This window comes from Hypanus sabinus, unplaced genomic scaffold (assembly GCF_030144855.1).
Source record: "Hypanus sabinus isolate sHypSab1 unplaced genomic scaffold, sHypSab1.hap1 scaffold_421, whole genome shotgun sequence".
Classification (NCBI taxonomy): domain Eukaryota; kingdom Metazoa; phylum Chordata; class Chondrichthyes; order Myliobatiformes; family Dasyatidae; genus Hypanus; species Hypanus sabinus.
Window position 1 is genome coordinate 87054 of NW_026781300.1, and position 21623 is coordinate 108676.

The following is a 21623-nucleotide window of genomic DNA, read 5'->3' on the forward strand; positions in this document are numbered from 1 at the left end:
CGGCGTGATTGCCTTCTCTCTACGTTTTACCTCTCGTTATCATCGCTGTGTGTATGTTATTCAGAGCACGTCTGTCTTTCTCTAGTTCTGTACAGTCACATACAGCGTTAACCTTAGAAATAGTTAAGTGTAAGACTTCCATTAAGATATAGCACTTTCCTTCTCACTCTGTTACATGTAATGCTTGGCGAGTGGCGTGGATCCGAGGGGTAGACTGTATTGGAGGGGTCGTGACTGTTACGTGACAAACCTACCCACTACCTGGTCAAGGCACACCACCTGCCAAATACACACCTCACCATTGGCCCCTTTAATTAGCCTTGTACTTGGCCTCGAGCAATCGGCCTTTCTAATCGGCTTCACTCTGCTGGCACGGAGCCTTTGGCCCCTCTGTAGATGACTTGGGCTGGACCCTCCATCCCTGAGCACTATAAAGGAGCCGCGTGTGCTTTCCCTTTGCCATCTCCGAGAGGCACCCTGCTTCACTCCAGGCTGAGAACCGTGGAACGGCGCTGGAGAAATTGTTAGTGAGCTGAGCATTGAATAGGGTTGGGAGCGTTGATTACTCTCTTTAATAACACAGAGCTGTGCCTGCACAGGGTCAAGGGCTGGCGGATATCGTATAGAATTTTGGCTTGTGTGCGCGCGTGTGTGTGCGGGTGTTATGCGCGTGCACTTTGTTCCCAGGCGATATTCCCACGTTCGTTAGTAATTGTCCGTGTGTGTTTTATTCCCGAACCGACTTTCCCCACGACTGCTGTAAATTGTGCGTGTTGCTTCTGTTGCCGTTTTCCCACGTTTGCCTTCTGTAAATAAAATCATTTTCTGTCCAAAGTCCTTGCTTCTGAGACATATTAAATCTGTTTCCCCACTTACAACACTTGCTCAGCCAATTTACATTTTTCTACGTTCATGTGATATGGGTGTTGTTTAATCGGTTTGGCTTGACCAATATCTACGTTCTGTACTGCAACTGCTGTTTGCTTGGGAATATCGGGAAATAAATCCTTAAACTTCAGAATTAATTCTTTCAGCTGTTGTTGTTGCTTTGGCTGCAGATGAGCCAACTTGTTATCAATGTTTTCCAGAACAACCGAGTTCATTAGCCTAACTGAGACCACGTTTGACTTGTGAAAAGTCTCAGACAAGTCAATTGTTTCATTCTCAGGGTTACCAGATTCATATGTTTTGACTACAACACTCACAGATGGTGCCTGCTTGTCAAAATAAGGCTTTATCATATTTATGTGTACCAACTGCGTTAGTTTATGTCAGTCGGGCATATTAATAACATAATTCACATCATTAATTTGAGAGACTATTTCATACGGTCTGTTGAATTTCGCCTGAACTGGATTTGTCAGCATTGGAGATAAGGTAAGCACCTTATCCCCCACCTGGTATTTTCGTTTGCAAGCCCGCTTATCAAACCAACACTTCATTTTGTTTTGAGAAATCTTTAGGTTTTGTCTCAATAGACTACAGGCCTGGAGTAGTTTATTTCTGAACTTCAAAACATAGTCTAACAAGTTAACATGTACATCCCCATCAATCCACTGTTCCTTTAACAAGGTCAAAGGTCCCCTCACTCTCTGACCAAATACAAGTTCAAATGGACTAAAGCCCAGTGATCTCTGCACCGACTCTCTTACTGCAAACAAAAACAAATATATACCTTCATCCCAGTCTTTTCCATTTTCAACATTTTAATGTCATAATCATTGTTTTGAGGGTAGAATGAAATTTTTCTAACGCCCCTTGTGATTCTGGATGGTATGCAGATGATGTAATTTGTTCAGTTCCCAGTTCATAAACTACCTGCTGGAATAATCCAGATGTAAAATCACGTCCTTGATCAGACTGGATTTCTTTAGGCAAACCAGAAAATGTAGAAAACTTGGTAAGAGCCTTCGCCACAGTTTTAGCTTTAACATTTCTGAGAGGTATTGCCTCTGGGAATCCAGATGCAGTACACATAATAGTTAGTAGATACTGATGGCTAGCTTTAGTCTTTGGCAATGGGTCAACACAATCCACTATAAATTTTGAAAAGGGTTCACCGGATGCAGGTATAGAGCACAGTGGGGCACTGGGGTGACCTGATTAGGTTTACCCACAACTTGACAAGTGTGACAGGTTCTGCAAAAGCTCATAACATCTTTCCACAGATTAGGCCAGTAGAATTATTTCGTAATCCTGTTTACCGTTTTACTCACTCCAAAATGGCCACCTAAGGGTATACTGTGGGCCAAAGTTAAAATTTCAGCCCTATAAACTTTAGGAACTTCAACTTGGTGAACAATTGCCCATTCCTCACTCGCTGGTATAGCAGGTGGCCTCCACTTCCTCATTATCACTCCATCCTTGAGATAAAATCCAACTGGCACTTTCTCATTCTCATCATCTGAGAGAGCTGTTACTTTTAAAGCTTCAATCTCAGGGTCTCGGTTCTGTTCTGCTGTAAGCTCGTCTGCGTCGGCAGACATTTTAGCCATACTTCGAGTTCCTGTGCAGGAAGGATAAATGTTAAAATCCATCTGTGGGTCGTCAGTGGTTGAGTTAGTTGTCAACTGCACTGCAGGAACAACTTTACAATCTGCCAGGTCATTCCCTAACAGCAAACTAACATCTTCCACCGGTAAACTGGAGCATAATCTGATCTTAACAGGTCCTGAAATCAACCCTGACAGTAAAGTTACCTTGTGCAATGGCACGGAAACCATGTCGCCCCCAATGACTTTAATAAGATTTACCTCACCAGTGTTAGAATCATCACCAAACTTTAGAACGCTGTCTGACATAAGTGACTGAGAAGCCCCAGTAACTCAAAAAATGTTCACTGTTACCGGGGTTGACCCTTCCTTTACTAATATAAACCCATCTGACATAAAATGATCTAATCCCTTCTTAACTTGGTCAGACCTCTCAGACCTCAAATGAGCCTCAATAGAATGTCCAGGACCCTGCGGATTTATAGGTGCTTCAACATACTGACCACGGGCATTTGGGACTGCCTCCTTTTCCTTTTTCATCTTCAGGACAGAACAATCAGCCATCACATGACCAGCTTTCTTACAATAGTAACAAGTAAGACCAGAATATTTCTCCTTCAACTGTTTCCCAGACTCCTGCAAAGTGGCAGCATCCTTTCCATCTAAATATGTCTTTATGTCATCAGGGACGCACCTTTTGAATTCTTCAATTAAAGCCAACTCTTTCAAGCTGTTAAAATCATCATTCACATTTTTATATGTGCACCAGCGGTCAAAACACACTATCTTCTCATAAGCAAATTCCATAAAAGTCTGGTTCACGGATTTCCTCAAATTTCTAAACTTTTGCCTGTATGATTCTGGGACAAACTCGTAGCTTTGAGCACAGCCTGTTTCACTATGTCATAATCAGCTGCTTCATCAACTGTCAAAGCAGAATAGGCTTGCTGTGCCTTCCCCTTAATTACACTTTGTAAGAGAATAAGCCAAACCCCTTCTGGCCACTTTAAACTCTGAGCAACCTTCTCAAAATGCTGAAAGTATTTATCAATCTCTGCCTCGTCAAATGGAGGGACCAATTTAACTTCCCAACTGGCCTCAAATTTATCACCAGAGAAAAACGCTGGACTCCTTTGCAGCAACCTCTTTATCTTTTCCAGCTCAAACAGCCTCTGTCTTTCTGTTTCCTCCCTCCATTTTTCTGCCTCTTCTCTGTTTTTTCTGCTTCTCTAGCCTCAAACTGCCTCTGCCTTTCCGCAGCCTCCAGTTTAATTTTTCTCACTTGTACTGGAGCTCAAGCTCACTAGGTTTACTTTCAGGAAACACCTCCAACTCCTCCACTTTAAAAACACCAACAAATTCATAATGTTCAGCTATTATCCTCTGCATCTGTGCCCTCCTCATTGTCAATTTCACCATAGCAAGTTTTACCCTTCTAGCAAGACTCAACAACTCAATCCTTCTGGCGTCCTCTAATGCCGCAGAGGTTGGTGCTTCCAGACATCTAACAGCATCCATTTCTGCTGGTTTTCCACACACAAATAAATGAAAAGGGATGAAATTGATAATTAATGAATACGCCCCCAAATCTGTTCATATACAGGCCCCAATTTTGTTACGAATCATAACGTTTTAGAAACGAACCAGCAGCAATAGACTATACCTGGAGTCTGTTTTTAATGTTAAAACTATCTTTATTAGAATCTACTTGTAATATAGTAACTTATGCAAGATAAACAAAAGTTAATAATGTTATGTGTATATATGTGTTTAAATAAAACTCCCAAACTATTGAGCTCTGGAGAAACAAGGCTTGGATTCTTGAGATAGCAAAGTATGAAAGTTCAGGTGATGAGAGAGATATTTGTAATCCAGGGTAAATGTTGAGAGAAGGCAATTATGTTGAATTCCACAGGTTCCATGGTGGTAAAACCACACAACAGTCGCTGTCGATTTTATTTGTCGTCATTCCAAACCCTCATAAGATTTATCACCGAAAGTGACTTGTCACAAGCGGTATCGTCTTCAAGTGAATTACCACACCACACCTAGGGAAGGGTTAACACATCTGTGGTCTTCATAGGACACCCCAAATCAGATCCACTCCTATGGATCAAACACGGTGACAACTACAAATTTGATGTATGGTGAATTGATAATTAACCCGACCTTGTGGGCATAGGAAAGTTCCAAACCTCTAGTTGGCCTCTAGTTCCCAGGTGTCGATCCTTCCATTTTTCCTCCTTCGTCTCTGTCTGACTCTGATTGTCTGTGTCCTTGGTTAAAACGAAACAAGCTGCAAGGGATGCAAACAAGCTGCAAGTCAGACTGATTCACCTTCGTAATCTCTCTCGCTCTCTCTTAAAATGACAGTCCGCAGCAAACGAAACCCAGGAATTCATAACTATGGCCACTCCCCATTGTGAACTGACTGGTGAGACAGTAGTTGGGATGACTGAGTGAATCCCTTCCCACTGACTGAGCAAGTGAACGGCTTCTCCCCAGTGTGAACTTGCTGATGTCTCTGTAGGTTTGATGATCCAGCGAATCTCTTCCCACATTTTGAGCAGGCGAACGGCCGTTCCCCTGTGTGAACTCGCTGGTGTTTCAGTAGTTGGAATGACAGAGTGAATTGTTTCCCACAGACTGAGCAAGTGAATGGCTTCTCCCCAGTGTGAATTCGCTGGTGTGCCTGTAGGGTGGAAGATTGAGTGAATCTCTTCCCACATTCTGAGCATGTGAATGGCTTCTCCCCAGTGTGAACTCGCTGATGTCTCTGCAGGTGGGATGACTGAGTGAATCCCTTCCCACATTCTGAGCAGGTGAACGGCTTCTCCCTAGTGTGAACTCGCTGATGTACCAGTAGGCAGGATGAATCCGTGAATCCCTTCCCACATTCTGAGCAGGTGAACGACTTCTCCCCAGTGTGAACTCGCTGATGTTTCTGCCGGGTGGATGAATCAGTGAATCCCTTTCCACAGACTGAGCAGGTGAATGGCTTCTCCCCAGTGTGAACTCGCTGATGAACCTTCAGATGGGATGACTGAGTGAATCCCTTCCCACATTCTGAGCAGGTGAAGGGCCTCTCACCAGTGTGAACTCGCTGATGACTCAGTAGGCTGGATGACTGAGTAAATCCCTTCCCACATTCTGAGCAGGTGAATGGCCTCTCCCCGGTGTGAACTGGCTGATGATTCTGTAGGTTGCATAAGTGAGTGAAGCTCTTCCCACAGTCTGAGCAGGTGAACGGCTTCTCCCCAGTGTGAACTCGCTGGTGTCTCTGCAGGTGGGATGACTGAGTGAATCCCTTCCCACATTCTGAGCAGGTGAATGGCTTCTCCCCAGTGTGAACTCGCTGATGATTCTGTAGGTTGGATAACTCAGAGAATCTCTTCCCACATTCTGAGCAGGTGAACGGCTTCTCCCCAGTGTGAACTCGCTGATGACTCAGCAGGTGGGATGATTTAATGAATCTCTTCCCACAGACTGAGCAAGTGAATGGCCGCTCCCTGATGTGAACTCGCTGGTGAGCCATTAAGTCAGATGACTGAGTGAATCTTTTCCCAGAAATTCAGCAGATGACCAGCTTCTGCCTGGTGTGAACTGACTGGCGTGTCCACAGGAGGGAAAACTGATTGAATCCTTTCTCACCCACAGAACAGGTGAATGGCCTTGCCCAGTGTGAACTTGCTAATGTACCTTCAGTTGAGATGACCGAGTGAATCCATTCCCACTGTCTGAGAAGGTGAATGGCCTTTCTCCTGTGTAAAATGACAGACATGCCAGTTGGTCAGTTAACCGAGTGAATCCGTCCCCACAGTCTGAGCAGGAAGGATGGTCGATTGAATCCCTTGCTCCACTTCTTAAATATCTAGACAGAGACAGCAAAACTGGCGTGTCATGTTTGAGCTTCCTGGAGACAAATTCCTTCTCGTTTTTAACCTGTAAAAAGATTTGCAAAATCCATCAATGGGTGTAGGACAACATTTCAGATGAGATTACTTGAGTTGCCAAGGTTTGATCTGGTATCACACTGTGACAGTGAGGTTCAAAACAAGCTGGACAGAGATATCATCTCCTGACTGGGCAGAGTGCTGGTATCTGGAATGACCATCAATTCTCTGATGCTCTTCCTGTCTCTATAAGAATGGGGCATTTGGCCACCTCCAATTTGAACCCTCGCTCAGTTTGACTCTCTCCATTGGTATTATTCCCTCCTCCTGCTGAGCTGCATGGGTGCCTGGCCCCACAGTAACTGAAACAGTCTCACACAAATAGTCTTTCTTGACGTGCAACTGGGATTTTCTTTTATGTATTATTAACTTAACATGCCACAGTTTTAACACCATATAAAAAATTCCTGCTGAGATGAATGGTTGGTCCACACGTCTGTTAAAAAGGATTTAGAGTGAATTTTTGTATTATTTCAGGTTCTTGTCAGTCATAGAAAATTACAACACAGAAACAGGCACTTTGGGCCATCTAGTTTATGCCAAACTATTTAAATTGCCCACTCCCATACCCTTACCATCCAGGTACCAAACAAACCTCTTAAATGTTGAAATCGATCTCGCATGCACCAGTCGTGCTGGCTGCTCATTCCACACCCAGATGACTGTCTGTGTGAAGAAGTTTCCCCATGTTCCACATAACATTTCACCTTTCACCCTTAACCCATGGCCTCTGGTTGTAGTTCCACCCAATCTCAGTGGAGAAAGCCAGCTTGCATTTACTCTATCTATGCTCCTCTATCACAATCAAATCTCCCCTCAATCTTCTGCATTCCAAGGAATAAAGTCTGGACCTGTTCAATCTTTCCTTATAACCCAAGTCCTCCAGACCTGGCAACTTTATTGTGAATTTTCTCTGAACTCTCTGAACCTCTTTTACAGCTTTCCTGTAGGCAGGTGACCAAAACTACTCACAATACTCTAAATTAGGCCTCACCAATGTCTTCAACAAGTGAACATAAAATCCATCTATTGTTGTCAGTACTTTGGTTCATGAAGGCCATTGGGCTGAAATCTTTTTTTCCGTCTCTATCTGACTGTGATACCAATTTCAGTTAATTAAGGACCTGTACTCCCAGGTCCCTTTCTTCTACAACACTCCTCCGTGCCCAACCAGTAAATGTGAAAGACCTCCCTTGGTAGTCAGACCAAAGTGCAACAACTCACACTGGTCTGCATTAAATTCCATTTTCCATTTCTCAAACCATTTTCCCAGCTGGTCCAAATCACACTGCAAGCCATGATAGTCTTCCTCACTGTCCACTACACCATCAATCTTGGTGTCATCCACAAACCTGATGATCCAGTTAACCACACTATCATCCAGATTACTGATATAGATGACAAACAACATCAGATCCAGCACTGATTGCTGTGGCTACCACTAGTCACAGGCCTCCAGTCAGAGAGGCAACCATCTGCTACCACACTCTGGCTTCTCCCAAAGAAGGTGTCTCATCCAATTTACTGTCTCATCTTGAACGGTGAGTGACCGAACCTTCTTGACAAACCTCCCATATGAGTCTTTGTCAAGTGCCTTGCTAATGTGGACAACATCTGCTGCTTTGCCTTCATCCACTTCCCTGATAACTTCCTCGAGAGACTCTATAAAATTGGTTAGACATGACCTACCATGCATGCTGTCTCTCCTTAATCAGTCCACATCTATCCAAACACTTATATATCGGGTTCCTGCACATAACATTCCAAGACCTTTCCCACTACTGATGTCAAGCTCACCAATGTGCAATTTCTCAGTTTATTTTTAGAGCCTTCCTTGAACAGCAGAACAATATCGGCTGTCCTCCGATCCTCCAGTACCTCACCTGCCACTTAAGATTATTTAAATATCTGTGCTTGTGCCCGGACAGTTTTGACACTTGTCCTCCGCAGGATCCTAGGGAACAACTTATCAGGCCCTGGGGATTGATCCACACTAATTTGCCTCAAGACAGCAAACCACTCCACCTCTGTAATCTGTACAGGGTCCATGAAGTTGATGCGGCTTTGCCTCACTTCTATAGACTCGGTGTTCATCTCTTGAGTAAATACGGATGCAAAAAAATCTCCCACATCGATTTTGTCTCCTCATATGAATTATCATTCTGATCCTGCAGAGGATTATTTTTTTTCCCTTGCAATCTTTTGGCTCTTAACATATCTGCAGAATCCCTGAGGATTCTCCTTCACCTTGTCTGCTGGGGCAACCTCATGCCTTCTTTTATTTCTTTCATATGTGTTCACTTGAATTTCCTGTATTTCATAAGTACCCTATTTGTTCCTATCTGCCTGTACCTGGTATGCACCTCCTTTTTATTGATCTGGGAGAGGAAAGCCAAAGGGGTGATAGATCTGCATACTGGGAGGTGAGTATAAGGATGGTTAAACCAAAGTTGCAGGGGGAATGGGAGCCTGAATAACAGAACAGGTAGTGGAGACAGTTTGTGGAGACAGATGTTGTTCAGTCCTCAAAGTCAGGAATGAAAACGTTGAGCATGGTGCAGTGAATATGCTGAGTCCTGTATATTTCAATACAAGGAGCAGCGTAGGAAAGGTGGATGTGTTCAGGGCATGGATCAACGCCTGGAATCAACACTAGGATCTGGCAACTGTGGATTGGGACAGGCTGCTTTATTGCAATGGTGTGCCTGGTAAATAGGAGGCCTTCAAAGCAAAATTTTGAAAGTACAAAGCGGGTATCTCCTTGTCAGAATAAAAGGTAAAGATAGAAAATGTAGGGAACTTTGGTTTGCAAGAGATATTGAGACCCTGGTGAAGCACAAAATGGAGTTGCATAACAGGGATTGACAGGCAGTTTCTTATGGAGTATAAGAAATGGAAGAGAACACATAAGAGATAAATCAGGATGGCTAAAAGATGGCATGAGGTTGCCGTCACAGAAAAGATGAAGGATAATCCTCAGCGATTCTAGAGATAGATTAAGAGCAAAAGGATTGCAAGGGAGAAAGTTGGTCCTCTGGAAGACCAGCGTGGCAATCCATGTGTGGAAACAAAGCAGAGAGGGAGATCCTCATTTTCTTTCATCTCTGTTTACTCAGCAAATGGGAGACAAAGTCAATGGAAGTGTGGAAAAGCAGCATTAACACCATGGACCCCGTACACACTAAAGTAAAGGATGTGGTTCCCATCCTGAGGCAGATTAGGGTGGATAAATCTCCAGGGTATGGCCAGGAGCTCCCTCAGACCCTGTGGGAGACAAGAGCAGAAATTGTAGGGGCCCCAGCAGAGATAATTAAGTCATCTTTAGTGACGAGGGTGGTAATAGAGGATCGGCGAATAACCGAAGTTGCTTTGCTCCTTCACATAGAACAGAGATATCTACAGCACATTACAGGCTCTTTGGCCCACAGTCCTGTGCCGACCATGTAACCTACTCTAGAAACTGCCTAGAATTTCGCTAGCGCACAGCCCTCTATTTTTCTATGCTCCATGTACCTATCCAAGAGGCTGTTAAAAGACCCTATTGTATCTGCTTTGACAACCACTGCTGGCATACATTCCACGCACCAACCACTATCTGTGTAAAAAAAAACCTTACCGCTTACATTCCCTCGGTATCTATTTCCAAGCACCTTAAAACTATGCCCCCTCGTGTTAACCATTTCAGCCCTGGGAAAAAAACCTCTGGTTATCCACATGATCAATACCCCTCATCATCATATGCACCTAAAAAAGGCTCCAAACATACACAAAGAAATTATACATTGGATGGACGACTTGTTAGAAGTATATAGTACCATGAGAGTATAGATAGGGCAAATGCAAGCAAGAGCTGAGTGATCAATATATCCCAAGGAAGTGAAAACATTGAGGACGCAACAGTGGCTGGAATGAGAAGCCAGAGCCAACATAAAAGTCAAACAGAGGGCAAACAAAAGAGCAAAAACTATTCGGAAGCTTTTAGAAACCAACAGAAGATGACAACAAAAAAGTCAGATGAGCTCAGTGTGTGGAATTGTGATTTGTAGTCATTAATGGATCTCAGTAGCACCCAACAGTCTGAGGCATTTAGAGGAACAAAATATCCGGGGCTTCAATTTCTCTTGAAAATCAAGGTTCCCTGGACCAGTTACCTTTCAACTTTTACTTTGGCAGGCACATGCAAGCTCTATATCCCTAAAATTTCACTTCTGAACAAGTCCCATTTACCAAGTACTCCGTTGCCAGGAAACAGCCTGTCCCAAACCACACTTGTCAGATCCTTTCTGATACCATCAAAATTGACCGTTCTCCAATTTAGAATCTCAACCCGTGGTCCAGACCTCTCTTTTTCCAACATTACTTTGAATCTCATGGTATGATGTTTACTAAATTCTGTCAGCAGCCCTGGATCATTTCCTAACAGCTTATTGCACACTTCTACATCGGGAATTCTACGTACTGATTAAGGGCACATTTCACAAACTTTACTCCATCTAGTCCTTTTACAGTATGGGAGTCCCAGTCAATATATGGAAAGTTAAAATCACTTACTGAATTATCCTTTGTTCCTTGGCATTGTCTGTGATCTCTCTACAAATTTGTTCCTCTAAATCCCTCAGACTGTTGGGTGTAAACAAGTCCCAATAATGGCTACAATATCACAATTCCCTGTCCTGAGCTCATCTGGCTTTCTTACGAGGCTTCTTGCATTGTGACATACACAGCTCAGCACATTCATCGCACCATGCTCAACCATTTGATTGCTGACTCTGCCAGCAATTATTCTGACTGGTGTCAAGAAAACAAACTCTCCCGCACTGTCACCAAAACAAAGGAGCTGATTGTGGATGACAGGAGGAATGGAGACAGGCTGATATCATTGGATCTGCGGTTGATACTGACTTCATTGGATCTGGGGTTGAGAAGGTGAACAGCTTTAATTTCATCGGCATAAACGTCAGCAGGCCTCTCAGATTGTCTGTACCTACCGGCTGTGTTGTGAAAAGAGCACAGCAGCACCTCTTCCACCTCAGATGGCTGAAGAAGTTCGGGATGGGGCGAAATCCTAGGAATTTTCTACAGGGAAACAATTGAGAGCACCCTGACTGGCTGCATCACTGCCTGGTATGGGAACTGTACCTCCCTCAATCACAGGAACCTGCAGAGAGTGGTGTGGACAGCCCAGCGCATCCATAGTTGTGAACTTTCTGCCATTCAATACATTTACACAGACATGTGTGTAAAAAGGGCCCAAAGGATATTGGGAGCCAAATTCACCACAACCACAAACTGTTCATGCTGCTACCATCCAGGAAACGGTACCACAGCAAAAGGACCAACAGGCCCTGGGACGTCATCTTCCACCAGGTCATCAAACTGATTAATTCATGCAGATACAATTGCATTTCGATGTTATCTTGACTGTCCTATGTACAAACTATCTATTATAAATTACTATAAATTACACATTGCAGATTTAGAATGAGATGTAATGTAGTTTTCTCCCTCTCATGTTTATGAAGTATTTATGTAATAAAGTCAATTCAATTCGATTCACCCTCTCCACTATCTTTTCTGTCATTCTGGCTCTCATTCCCCCTACAACTTATTTTAATCATATCGCCCCCCCCACACCACGCTACATCTAGCAAGCCTAAGATATTAGTCGCCTTTTTTCTGTCCCCCTAACTAACGAATCCCCTATCACCCCTTTGATTTTCCTCTGCCAGTTAATTCTCCCCACAACACTTTCTAAAGTGGTCTACCTGTTGTTGTGGGGGATGGCCACAAGATTATTCAATGATGACCATTTAACCGCATTCCCCTTCCTGACTCTCACACAGTTTCCTGTGCCCTGCACCTTAGGTGCAACTCACCTCACTTCATGTCACATCCATCACCACATCCAACTGCCGGATGATGTGGAATTCATCTACCTCAAGTTCCAACACCTTAAAGTGCAGGGTTACAAGCTGCAGCTGGATGCACATCTTGTCAGTGAAGGCATCAGGGACACTGGATGTCTCCCCTCCTTCCCTCTAATATCTCCTCTAATTTGGAATAACCAGTGTGCACATAAATCTTGTACTGTGCATTTTGTTGCCAGTGACAATATGTGCACAGTGAGTTTTATACAGAGAGGTGTTCATCTTATGAGCTAGCAAATCACTGTCAATAGGAACTTTGATCTCCTCTGGGTTCAGTCCAGTTCATTTGCACTCTCACACAACCTATGTAGCAGGCTTGTAACCGGAAATGAAGGATTTTCTCAACAAAGCTTTTGCATACTGTCCATATGTGGTTTGCTTGCTAAATTATGTTTGAAAAGTCAGATTTCCAAATATAACTCCACTTCTTCCAACTTGCAAATTCTGCAGCAATTTTTCATCACCAACAATGCACACAGGTATCACCAGTTTCTGTATTCTACATAAATATTTTCCCTGAAGTCTCCCCCAATTGACTTACAGTGATGGTAAAGCCAATGAATATGAAGGGAAGGGCAGTAGTCTGTCTCATTGGAGTCCGGCACATTTGTGATGTGAAAGTTACTTGTTGCCCAGGACAAAGTTGTTTGATATCATTATGTACCCAAAGAGAATGGGACAAAACATATTCTCACCGGTAGAAAAGTCCAGAACAAGAACACACACAAAATGCTGGAGGAACTCAGCAGGCCGGGCAGCATCTATGGAAAAGTGTACTAAAGCTGAGTTCATCCAGCAATTTATGTTGCCAGCAATCCAGATGCAATCCAGCATCTGCAGATGTTCCCTTGTTTGTGATTGAGGAAAGAACAAAGGTGATTTTCTCAACTGGTGATGTAAAAGATTTTGTTCCCTTTCTCCGAGATCCTGATCCTTGCATTTAGATAGCTGGAGCTCAGCTCTGTCTGAGAGATCCATCGGTTCCCATTCCCTCATCAGCCGGTAGCTCCCCGGGGCCCGTGTACGGATCGTGGTGCTGAGAGAGAGGGGAGAGAGCAGGACAGTCCCGGGATTGCGGGTAACGGTGTCCGGATTTCACAGGAATCGTCCCTCAGTCGCTGTTTAAGATAAAAACGTAGAGAATCGCTCTTACCTGCACCTGGTATTTGCAAGGCCTTCTGTGCACTGTGCGCATGCGTGATACTTGGGGACGTCATCAACCCTGACGCTTGCGCATTTGTTCGGTGCTTCAGAGTAAGCGAAATATTAAATGCACTGCCATATGGGTAATCACACTGCCATTAACGATTTCTGCAGGGACTGTTTCAATATACATACCTCATTTTTTTCGTGTGTGTATAGAAAATTCTGCAGCTGTTTTAACGCAGAAAGCGGCTCCCATAAACAATATACTCAATATCAACGTGTATCATATGCCAAAGTAAAATGCAGTTATAAAACACAGGAGATTCTGCAGTTGCTGGGAATACAGCGACGCACACACACACAATGCTGGAGGAATTCTGTAGTTCAAGCAGCAACTAAGCAGCGGAGTACACAGCCTAAGCGTGCAGAAGCGGCGCGGCCTAAACGTTGTCCATTTATTCCTCTCCACATTTGCTTCCGGATCTGTTGATTTCCACCAGAGTTTTGCAGAAATTAACCACATTTCTTTAGGTCAACCAGTTTCCAAATGTTTCTGATCTTTCTTTTGTAACCACATCCTGCTGGTTTGATTCCTCCTCCTCTTAAACTCTAGACCCCATCTCTCTCTGGAGCCCCAAAGCCCTGACTCAGGCCGGCAACACTTTGGTTTCTGACTCGAAGTTTCACTCGCTAGTCTGCTGTCAGAATTTAGTGGAGCATTGTGTTGCGAGACCGCAGATTTGTTCACTGTGAATGTCGCTTTAAGTGCCTGAGTGAGGCGGGACTGTGACGTCAGTCACACAATGCGGCAGCGAGAGAGAGAGAGAGAGAGAGAGAGAGAGAGAGAGAGAGAGAGAGAGAGAGAGAGAGAGAGAGAGAGAAAGAGAGAGAGAGAGCGAGAGAGAGAGAGGAGAGACAGACACACACACAGGCACAAGCTGTTGGACCTTCAGCTTGCCACTTCTAAGGTTGGAGCTCTTCCACGCCCAGAAGATTGGGTTGATTATCGGCACGCAGTGCACAGTGGATGTCTGACTGTCACTTCGTATTATCCGTATGTGTGGATTTGCTGGAGTATCCTGTGGTATCACTTTTGTTGGCCCCTACCTGGAATCCGACTGTTCTGTGGTAACCACTTGGAAACGATATTCCTGTCACTGTCACCTGGTGATATTTCTAAGTGGAATTCGGAACTAATCGACGGATAAGATCATCGGCGACTGTTATTTCGTTTACCCAGCGTGGAATGTGTGTGGAATTCTTCGTAATTGCTTTCTCTCTACATGATCGTGTGGATTTACAAATCTCTCATTTCACTCACTTATTCCGTGGATTACTAAACTTTTCCACGTTACCATCTGGAGACATTAAGCATTGTTTCCCAAGCTTGATAGTTTGGGAGCTATACATACGCATTACACTGTTAACTTCTGTTCATTTCGTTTAATCTTTTATATTTGGAGTAGATACTAATAAAGATAGTGGTTTTCACATCGAAACCAGACTCCGTTAGTGATCTATTGCTGCTGGTACGTAACAATTGCAACAACCAAGCTGTCTGAGGCACAGTCCTTTAAAATTGGTGAAAATGACCCAAAACGTTGAAAAGAGCGGGGAAGAAGGAGTTTAACCAACTTCGTCCGGAGCCCTGAACAACGTCACAACCACAGTGAGCTCATCGTCTTGTTCAGCCCGGAGAAAATCATGCAGGAAATTCATGCAGGTGTATAAGATGATGAGAGGCATTGGTCGTGTGGATAGTCAGAGGCTTTTTCCCAGTCTGAAACAGCTAAAACGAGAGGGCATAGATTTAAGCTGCTTGGAAGTAGGTACAGAGGAGATGTCAGAGCTAATTTTTTCTAAGCAGAGTGTTGTGTGTGTGGAATGCACTGCCAGCGACGGTGGTAGAGGCGAATACAATAGGGTCTTTTAAGAGACTCTTAGATAGGTACATGGAGCTTAGGAAAATAGGTGGCTATGCGGTAGGGTAATTCTAGGCTGTTTCTGGAGTAAATTACATGGTCGGCACAACATTCTGGGCCAAAGCATCGGTAATATGTTATAGATTTCTGTGATTTTATGAAATTCAAGGGAAATCTCCTATCCCACAGAGTGGTGACTAGTTGCAACCTGTAATCTCAGGGAGAGTGAAAGGGGAACGGCATATACTGATATGGAAATGAAACTTGGGCAGGGACCAGATGGTCCGAGTGGCCTTCCTAGTATACAGTGTGAGTGTGGTGGAGACAGTAAGTACCTGAGACGCGGGATTTGATACAGAACTGATTTACCTTTCACAGATCCACAATATTAAACACCAGTCTAGTTTAAGGCTAACATCAGCAGAACAGACTCCTCCAATGCTCAGTGACCAGGATTCAGTCCTGGGTGCGATGAGCAGCCGCCAGAACTGCAGAATCTGACAGTAACAGTCCCTCATGAACCTGCAGCTGCCTTCAGTCACCGTGATGGTTAAACATTTAACACGGAGCTGATTTGAACTTCCTCCCTGATGTGAAGTTGCTGGTGTTGCAGCAGCTGGGATGATTGAGTAAAACTCTTTGCTCACTCCGGACAGAAATGTGGCCTCTATTTATTGTAAACACACCGGAGCGTCACAAGGTGGGTTAACTGAATGAGTCTCTTCGCACACACGGAGCAGGTGAACGGCCGCTTCCCAGAGCGAAGCTGTTGGTATATCTGCGATGCCCGACTGAATCCCTTCCAAAATGAGAGCCAGTGAATGACGTCACAGTGCTCGGAACGTCATGGCGATGTATCCAATCAGATCACGTACATGGACACGTGCTCGGGCTCTCCTTGTAGCGAGTGGGGCGCTGTCTTCTCCAGCATCTCCGCCTCCACATTCAAGGATCGGCGGCATTCAAGCGCTGGTGAACTGACAGATACAGCGGAACTATCGTGCTGTTGTGTTTGTGATTCCCATACACAAATCCTTTGCCTTTTCTACATTGTTAAAAGTTTACAAAGCACGTCAGTGGGTGAAGGACAACATTTCAACTCAAATAACTTTAGCGTCCATGGTGCCTTCATATAAATAAAACATTTTCACAGTTCAAAACAAGTTGGAGGAACAAGACTTCTAACTGGCCACAGTTCCGGCATCAGGCACAACATCAAATTCTCTGCTTCCCTCTCTGTATCAAAATGGATCATTCCTCTCCTTCATCAGTCTGTGACGTGGCTCAGTCTGTCTGTCTCCTTCGCATTCTGAGCATGCGCCACACACCCACTGAGATCACATTGTATTTACACGGCTGCGACTGGAGACTTTCTGATTATTATGTCCCTCCCGGCATTTGACAGTGGTAAACTCAGAGACAGCTATGGTATTGAACATTGGGAATAGGTGATTAGGCTTTTTCGTTGGAGATGATAAACTGCCGGTAGTGTGTGTCTGGATGACTGGGTCGGTTTCAGACTGGAAGGAGGTAGCGTTTGGAGTACCCCAGAGATCAGTCCCTGACCACAGTTGTTCACAGTTTAATATCCTGGCGGAGGCAGCGAGATGTGAGATGTCCCAGTCTGCTGGTGAGGCAGAAAGAGTGGAGTTGGTGGAGGGGAGGCGATTCACATGCAATTTCGCAGCTTTGCAATCAGCACATAGTGCACTGTGGGGCTGCAGTGGCGGGTTCCAATCTGCTAAGTAGATTTGCTGACCACACTACATTGATCGGCCGAATCCCAAATAATAACGAGGCAGCCGACAGAGAAGAAGTCATCACCCCGACACAGTGGTGTCAAGAAAACAACCTCTCCCTCATTGTGACAAAAACAAAGGAGCTGGTTGTGGATTACAGGAGGAATGGAGACAGGGACCAAGTTCAACATCTCCAAGTCTGTTATTGACACAAAATGCACATTTTAATAGTGATCATGACGCAATGTATTTTAAATATCGTTAATAACTTAAAACATATTTATAGATTGTTACTGACAGAGAATCGTATCATTTGTGTTCCGTGTGTTATCTGAATGTACTTGCCTGTGATGCTGCCACAAGTCAGTGTTTCTCGGTACCTGTACCTTCCCGTTCTTGTGCACTTGGCAATAAATTCAACAGGACCTGAGAAATCTCAATGAGATTTGATTAGTGATGATCACCTTGGCAGCTCGGTAGGTCGAATGTATGCGACAGTACACTGTTAAATGCAAAACCCTGAACAGTGTTGATGATCAGAGGGATCTTAGACTCCAAGTTCATCGCTCCCTGAAAGAGACTGCACAGATTGATCGGGTGGATAAGAAGGCAAATGTCATGGTTGTCTTTCTTAGTTGAAGCACTGAGTTCAAAAGTCGGGAAGTTGCGTTGCGGCTGTTACGAGCCTGCGGTCGTACTGTGACTGTTTCTTTAAGAGCGCCGGCGTGAGGAGGCGGGACTATGACGTCAGTCACAGGCTGACAGCGCTGACTGTGGACTGAACCATAAGAGAGAGAGAGCGATCTGCAGACAGGCAGTCGGGGGGGGGGGGGGGGGGGGAAGAGGGAGGAGAAGCGAGAGAGAAGGGGAGGAGAGAGAGACTGACAGAGAGAGGGAGAGGAGAGAGGGGAGAGACTGAGAAAGAGAGTCAGAGAGAGAGGAAAGAGAGACAGAGAGAGAGAGAGAGAGAGAGAGAGATCGCTTCAGTTAGTCGCAGCTGAGGGTTGAAATTCTCCTCGGCCCACAAGAGTGGGTTGATCATCGGTACACGGAACCACAACGAATGTGTGTGGCTGTCACTTCGTATAATCCATAGGAGTGGGTTGTGGAATATCTTGTGTTAACCCTTGCCTGGGTCCGTTGTGTGGTAACCCCTGGAAGACGGTATTCCTGTGACAGGTCACTTTCGCTGATAACTCGTATGTGGACGGATTCAACGGATAAGAACTTCGTCGACGGTTATTTTGATGTAACGGCCTTTTCTCTACGTTTCACCCTGGATTACAAATATCTCTCTCCCGTCATTTATTCCGTGGATTACTGAACTTTCCTACTTTACCATCTCAAGACTCTGAGCTTTGTTCCCTCAGGCTCGATAGTCTGGGAATTATATTTACACATATATACAGATAACACTGTTAACTGTCCTTTATTTCATTAAGTTACTATATTGTAAGTAGATGCTAATAGAGAGAATGGTTTTAACATCAAAACCAGACTCCATTGTGAACTCTATTGCTGCTGGTTCGTTTCTAAAACGTTGCAGTTCGTAACACAGTTTTATAAAACTAGTTAGAACACATCTGGAGTGTTTCATACAGTTCTGGTCGCCCCCATTCTCGGAAGGATGTCGGGGCTTTGGAGAGGGCGCAGAAGAGGTTTACCAGGACACTTTTGTAAATGGTTCTATTACCGGTATCTATAACTTGTTGATTGATTCTAGACAAGACTTCTTTGATAAAATAAAAAGAGCTTGGGAGGATGACCTAAATTGTCAGATTTCTGATGATAGATGGAATAAAATTCTTAAACGGGTTAATAAATCATCTTTCTGTGCTCATCATTCTCTTCTACAATTTAACGTGGTTCATAGAGCTTACATTTCTAAACAGAAGCTCTCCAGTTTTTACCCGAATGTTTCCCCAGTTTGTAATAAATGCAGCTCTGCTGATGCCTCTTTAATTCATATGTTTTGGTTTGGCCCTACAATTGAAAAGTTTTGGCGGGAAGTATTCCATACCTTTTCACAACTTTTTAGGGTCCAATTTGACCCAAATCCCCTTACTGCCTTGGTTGATATAGCTATCTTTTTAACTAAAAAAATTTTCGATCAAATTGAGTCTCTTATTTCTTCCTTTATTTGGAATAATAAGAGACAAAGAATTAATAAGTACAATTTACAAAAATCTAAAATAGATGGTGGACTTGCACTTCCTAATTTAAGACTGTATTATTGGGCTGTGAATATTAGACAATTATGTTTTTGGTTATATTGGCTTAATAAGAAACAAAAACCATTATGGGTTGATTTGGAATTAAAAGCTGTTAAACAATTTCAGTTAACTTCAATATTAGGAGCTCCATTAGCTTTACAGCTCTCTAAAATTCCAAATTTAAATCTTTACCCGGTTCTTAAACTATTCCAACGGATTTGGGTTCAGTTACGTAATTTTTTAAATTTGAAACAATTCAGTTGTCTAGATTTTTATATCGAAACTTTTCATATAAACCTTCAGCAACTGACCCCATTTTTCTCCTATGGAAAAAATAAAGGGATCCGTTCTTTTACAGATTCATTTTGTGATGGTCAATTGATGACCTTTGAAGAGTTAATTAACAAATTTTCTCTTGCTCATACATATTTTTTGGAATATGTTCAGTTTCGACATTTTTGACAACAACGCTTACTTAAGTTTCCACATTTACAAGAATCTGATTTGTTAGATACCATTTTGAAATTGAATCCCTTAGAGAAAGTTTCCATTGGCAGAATGTATAACTTATTTTTGTTACAAAAAGAGAACATATCACTAAAGATTAAACAAGATTGGGAGAGAGAACTTACTATGACCTTTGTTAATGAAGATTGGCTTCGAGTTTTGAAAAACGGAAATTCTTCTTCTATATGTGCCAACCATTGTTTAATTCAATTTAAAACTGTGCACTGTTATTATTTAACAAAGGAGAGACTATCTAAAATATTTCGTAGTATAGACAAATGCTGTGATAGATGTAAAACTGAAGTAGCTGCTTTGTCACATAAGTTCCGGCATGTTCATCATTAAAGTCGTTTTGGAAATCTTTATTTCCAACAAGTTCTAAAGCTCTGAAAATGAATTTACAACCTAATAGGTTGACTGTTCTATTTGGTATAGTTCCACATCATATTCAGGGTATTTCATCTTCAGATCTAGTTGTAATTGCATTTGTTACACTATTGACAAGAAGGGCCATTTTATTAAAATACAAAGAGACTTCTTCCCTTGAATTAATTGATTGGTTTTCTCAAGGAATCTTATATCTTATTTTGAAAAAAAAATTGGGAGAACTTTTGATCCTCGATTCGATTTTGAGAGAAGATGGGGTTCTTTGTCAAATATTATCATTTAATTTGAATTATGCTATATGGTTTCCTTCCACTTTTATATTTTTTATAAATATGAAATGGCGGTTGATGATTCTATTTTTATATTTAGATGATGGTTAAACGTATTGCTCCGGGGGGTTGATTCCTAATGGGTTTTTTCCATCTTTTGTTGTTCGTGGGTTCCCCCCTAGTTAGATGGGGTTCTTTATTTCCTTCTTTTTCCTATATATATTTTCCATTTTTATATTTTACGATTAGTTTTTTTTCCTCAGCTTTATTAATTTTATACATATTAATCCATTGAAGTCTTGTTTCATTCTATAGCTGTAGAAGATTATGTACTGGTAAAAAAGATTATAAAAATGAAAAATGAAAATGACAAAACAACGATGTAACAAAGCATTATAGCTGCAGAGATAGTGCAGTGCAGATAGACGTATGGTGCAGGGTCACGTCGAGTTACATTGTGAGGCCGAGTCCATTTCATCATTCTTTTGGATTATGACCACAGACAGGAAGCCGTCCTTGAGCCGGGTGGTTCGCTCTTTAAGGCTTTTGTATCTCGCCCCGATGGGGGAGCGGGTTTGCAGCGAGAATGTCCAGGTTGTGAGGACCTTTGAGTACATGGCCTGCTTTTCCGAGGGAGAGGAAGTGTAGGAAGAGTCCATGGAGTGGAGGCTTGTTTCTCTGATGTTCTCTGCAGTTCCTTGCAGTCATGGGCAGAGCAGTAGCCATACAAAGCCGTGAAGTATCGACAAGAAGCTCAGAGACCTCGGTCTTCACCCTGCCTTGTGTAGCTGGATCCTGGACTTCCTGTCAGATCGCCGGCAGGTGTTAAGAGTGGGCTCCCTCACCTCGGTCTCGCTGACCCTCAGCACACATATCCCACAGGATTGTCTCTTTGCCCCCTCCTTTAATCTCTGTATTCCCATGACGTGTCGCCACCTACAGCTCCAATCTGCAAATTAAATTTACTGACGACACTACTCTGACTGGCCTAATCTCAAATAATAACGATGCAGCCGACAGAGAAGAAGTCATCACCCCGACTCAGTGGTGTCAAGAAAACAACCTCTC

The 21623-nt window shown here is 43.3% G+C and overlaps 1 protein-coding gene across 2 annotated transcripts in view; it reads right to left on the reverse strand.

Annotated features, from left to right (window-relative positions):
* LOC132388829 (zinc finger protein 235-like) overlaps positions 1-13581 on the reverse strand; it is a 36380-nt gene extending 22799 nt beyond the window's left edge. The window contains exons 1-2 of one of the 2 annotated variants that reach the window (XM_059961257.1): positions 13526-13581; positions 2512-6434 (exon numbers count right to left, since the gene is read on the reverse strand). In XM_059961257.1, coding sequence (XP_059817240.1) covers positions 4897-6027 — 1131 coding nt within the window. In that variant the 5' untranslated portion in view covers positions 6028-6434; positions 13526-13581 and the 3' untranslated portion in view covers positions 2512-4896. Of the gene's footprint in view, positions 1-2511; positions 6435-13525 lie in introns of those variants that run through there. The other variant, XR_009510352.1, reaches the window with a different exon arrangement.
* Positions 13582-21623: the final 8042 nt, after the last annotated feature.